Raw genomic sequence first — 3,914 nt, 5'->3', positions numbered from 1 at the left:
ACTATGGTTTAATGCTATGAAAGAAGAGATGAATTCTATGGCAGTTAATGGAGTCTGGGATCTTGTTCAGTTGCCTGATGGTGTAAAAGCCATTGGATGTAAATGGGTCTTCAAAACAAAGAAAGACTCATTAGGCAACATTGAAAGGTATAAAGCAAGACTCGTTGCTAAAGGATTCACTCAGCAGGAAGGAATCGATTATAAGGAGACTTTTTCTCCTGTATCTAAGAAAGATTCTCTCCGTATCATTCTAGCATTAGTTGCACATTTTGACTTAGATTTGCAACAAATGGATGTGAAAACAGCTTTTCTCAATGGAGAACTAGAGGAAGAGGTTTATATGAAACAACCTGAAGGATTCTTCTCTAGTAATGGTGAGCAATTGGTTTGTAAGCTTAAGAAATCTATATATGGATTGAAACAAGCTTCCCGTCAATGGTATTTAAAATTTCATGATGTTATCTCTTCATTTGGATTCGTTGAGAACCTCATGGATCAATGTATATACCAGAAGGTCAGTGGGAGCAAGATTTGTTTCCTTATTCTATATGTGGATGATATATTACTTGCAATCAATGATAAGGGTTTGTTATATGAGGTGAAACAATTTCTCTCTAAAAACTTTGATATGAAGGATATGGGTGATGCATCTTATGTCATTGGCATTAAGATACATAGAGACAGAATTCGAGGTATTATAGGTCTGTCTCAAACAACCTATATAAACAAAGTTTTAGAGAGATATCGGATGAAAGATTGTTCACCAAGTATAGCTCCCATTGTGAAAGGCGATAAATTCAATTTGAGTCAATGCCCAAAGAATGATCTAGAGCGGGAACAAATGAAAAACATTCCTTATGCTTCTGCTGTCGGCAGCTTGATGTATGCTCATGTTTGCACTAGACCTGACATTGCATTTGTTGTTGGGATGTTGGGAAGATATCAGAGTAATCCAGGTTTAGATCACTGGAAAGCTGCAAAGAAAGTAATGAGGTACCTTCAAGGGACCAAAGATTATATGCTTATGTTCAGACGAACTGAGAATTTGGAAGTAATTGGCTACTCTGATTCAGACTATGCTGGCTGCATTGATTCAAGAAAATCCACTTCAGGATATATTTTCATGTTAGCTGGTGGAGCTGTATCTTGGAGAAGTGCAAAGCAGACATTGACTGCTACTTCCACTATGGAAGCTGAGTTCGTATCTTGTTTTGAGGCAACCTCACATGGTGTATGGTTGAAGAGTTTCATTTCAGGGCTTAGAATTATGGATTCTATATCTAGGCCATTAAGAATATATTGTGACAATTCAGCTGCTGTTTTTATGGCTAAAAATAACAAAAGTGGTAGTCGAAGCAAGCACATCGACATTAAGTATTTAGCCATACGAGAACGTGTTAAAGATAAGAAGTTACTTATCGAGCACATTAGCACTGAATTGATGATTGCGGATCCTTTGACTAAGGGCATGCCACCATTGAAATTTAAGGATCATACAGAAAGAATGAGACTTGGTTCTTTTATGTAATTTTGTTGTAAGAACAAATTTAATGAAACTATGATGTGATATTTTCTCATATTTGTTGTGTACACATTCATTGATTTGAGAAATATCAATAAAGTTGGACCTCGAATAAACATTGGGTTTATTCATTAAGTTATACAGATTTGAGAGACATAATGCATTGTAATACATGGAAGATAATATTCATTTTAAGATGACCTATCGCCATGATTCATGTATTTTGTTTTCTACTATGATAAATGAGATATACGGGTCAAGTGGGAGAATGTAAGTAATTGTGACCCGTAAAATAAACGTGTTGAACATGACGACGGCCATTGCCAACAATTGTTGAAAAAATTTGTATACGGCAGCCTCAAATTTTGAACATTGAGATACGTATACAAATTTGGTTTGAATCTCGATCTCCCAAAACACTCGGTGATGGTATGAGTGTGCCTATAAATACCGAAGGTATTGAGGTCCCTAAACACACAATCTCATACAGAAAATACACCATCTACAGGAGTGTTGAAGTGTTTAGAAGACTTCAATTGAAAAGAAATCAGAAATCTTCAACAAATTTTCAATGGCCGGAGGTAATTCTCGATCCGCTTTCGCATATTATATATCATGTTTATATACGTGCAAAACATGAATTTCTGAGAAAAATTCTAACATAATCATCCCAAAAGACAATTGATCATATCAGCATCATAATTTCGAATACGTGCATACAGAGCATCCTACGGGCCATTAATGTGATGTAATCAGCAAGACACATTTTTAGAAATTTCCTTCAATCAGACTTCATAAACTCCAGGGCAAGAATATGATAGAAAACATTGAAACAATACGTTGCATGGAGTTGTTCAGATAAGATGAATTTTAAACGAATCATGTTGTATTTTGCCTCATTTATTGAATTCTTTTTATTTAACAGTGGGAGCTTATGGGGAGAACCGCGTGCAAAATCTTGTGCCGGCCAGAAAGAACCCCTACTGGGATCAACATATCCAGGAGGCTTGCCACCTCTATTAACTGTGTTAAAAAGGGTATTGAGCACAATCAAGAAACCTACGGAATTGCTGGACGTAACAAACCTGTCATTGCTGCGAAAAGATGGGCATCCTTCCATTTACGGGTTCAGCGGTGAAGCGGGGATGGATTGCAGCCATTGGTGTCTGCCTGGAGTTCCAGATACCTGGAACCAAATTCTTTACAGTCTCATTCTTTGAAAGAAGAAATATATATTCAGTCATTGATACCTGACAAGAGTTTCCAAAGAAGTTTTAGGAAATGTTTTGGATTATTCGAGCGGAAGACAATTTTTGTGATAAAAATAATTCTTTCAACTTCTTTCCTAGCTGATCAATTTATTTTACCTAATTCATATGGTTGTCAATGAAATAGACGATTGGTATGATTTTAACAATATGAATTAAATTTCTATATTGGAATGTAATATTCAAATTATCCTCACCAAATTTTTACCATGTTTTAATTTGTTTTTCTTAAAATGCACTTCAATATATGTCTTTTGTCTTAGTGGATTCCATATAGTTAATATCGATTTAATCTAATTATAGTTTTGCGATAATTTATATTACTTATCGGAAATTAGATTTATCATAATTCTTAAATTAAAATGTAGATCATGAAATATATATTAACGCTTTAATTTCATAAAAACAAAATTAATTTAACCACCAAAAATCAATCATCATGAACACTTGAGTATGCTTGTTGAGAAGGAAAATTTTCTTTCCCTCCAAGATAGATTAATATTATAATCCCAATATATACCAACTTGAGACCTAACCAACATATATTAATACTCTTTACTCATAAAATTTATAATATTGTCTATGAACTCGAATTTTTTTTTAATCTTTTTCTCCATATGTTCTTAGGCAAGAGATGGGAAATGGATTCTTGAGCTCTTTCTTCTGTTTTACTTGCACTTTCTTGCTAACTTTTGGGCCAATATCCTGCATTTTTATTAATACTACTGGGTGTGATTTTTTTCAAGGTACTTGGGTATACGATGATACATATCCTGTATACAATGCTTCGTCAATGTGTTCTTTTATCGAAAAGCAATTTGACTGTGAGGGAAATGGAAGGCAGGATAAGCTCTACCTCAAGTACAGATGGAAGCCCTCTGGTTCTTGTGAACTGCCCAAGTATGTGAATTATAGAGCATAAGTATATAATAGCTTCGTGCTCGAGCTCCATCTTGGATCGAGCGATCAATGACGAGGCCAACGCTAACTCATCCGCACGTATCGATCCATGAAAATTAAGTTTGAACTAGGAGTAGACAGTTATTTTACAAGTTAGTGATTCAAATATGCATTCGGTAAAAAAAAAAAAAAAATTGGGTCCATTAGTACTTATGGTTGGACTA

General features: G+C 34.8%; 1 protein-coding gene across 1 annotated transcript in view; it reads left to right on the top strand.

Moving 5' to 3' along the window:
* The window catches only part of LOC140988975 (protein trichome birefringence-like 41), a 16,776-nt gene extending 13,802 nt beyond the window's left edge, over positions 1-2,974 (top strand). The window contains exon 5 of the mRNA XM_073458104.1: positions 2,448-2,974. Within this exon, the coding sequence (XP_073314205.1) occupies positions 2,448-2,742 (295 nt within the window). The 3' untranslated portion in view covers positions 2,743-2,974. The remainder of the gene's footprint in view (positions 1-2,447) is intronic.
* The last annotated feature ends 940 nt before the right edge of the window (positions 2,975-3,914 follow it).

The sequence above is a fragment of the Primulina huaijiensis genome, chromosome 11 (assembly GCF_012295235.1).
Source record: "Primulina huaijiensis isolate GDHJ02 chromosome 11, ASM1229523v2, whole genome shotgun sequence".
NCBI lineage: Eukaryota > Viridiplantae > Streptophyta > Magnoliopsida > Lamiales > Gesneriaceae > Primulina > Primulina huaijiensis.
Note: the sequence above shows the minus strand (reverse complement) of the source record. Positions and strands in the feature narration are given on the sequence as shown.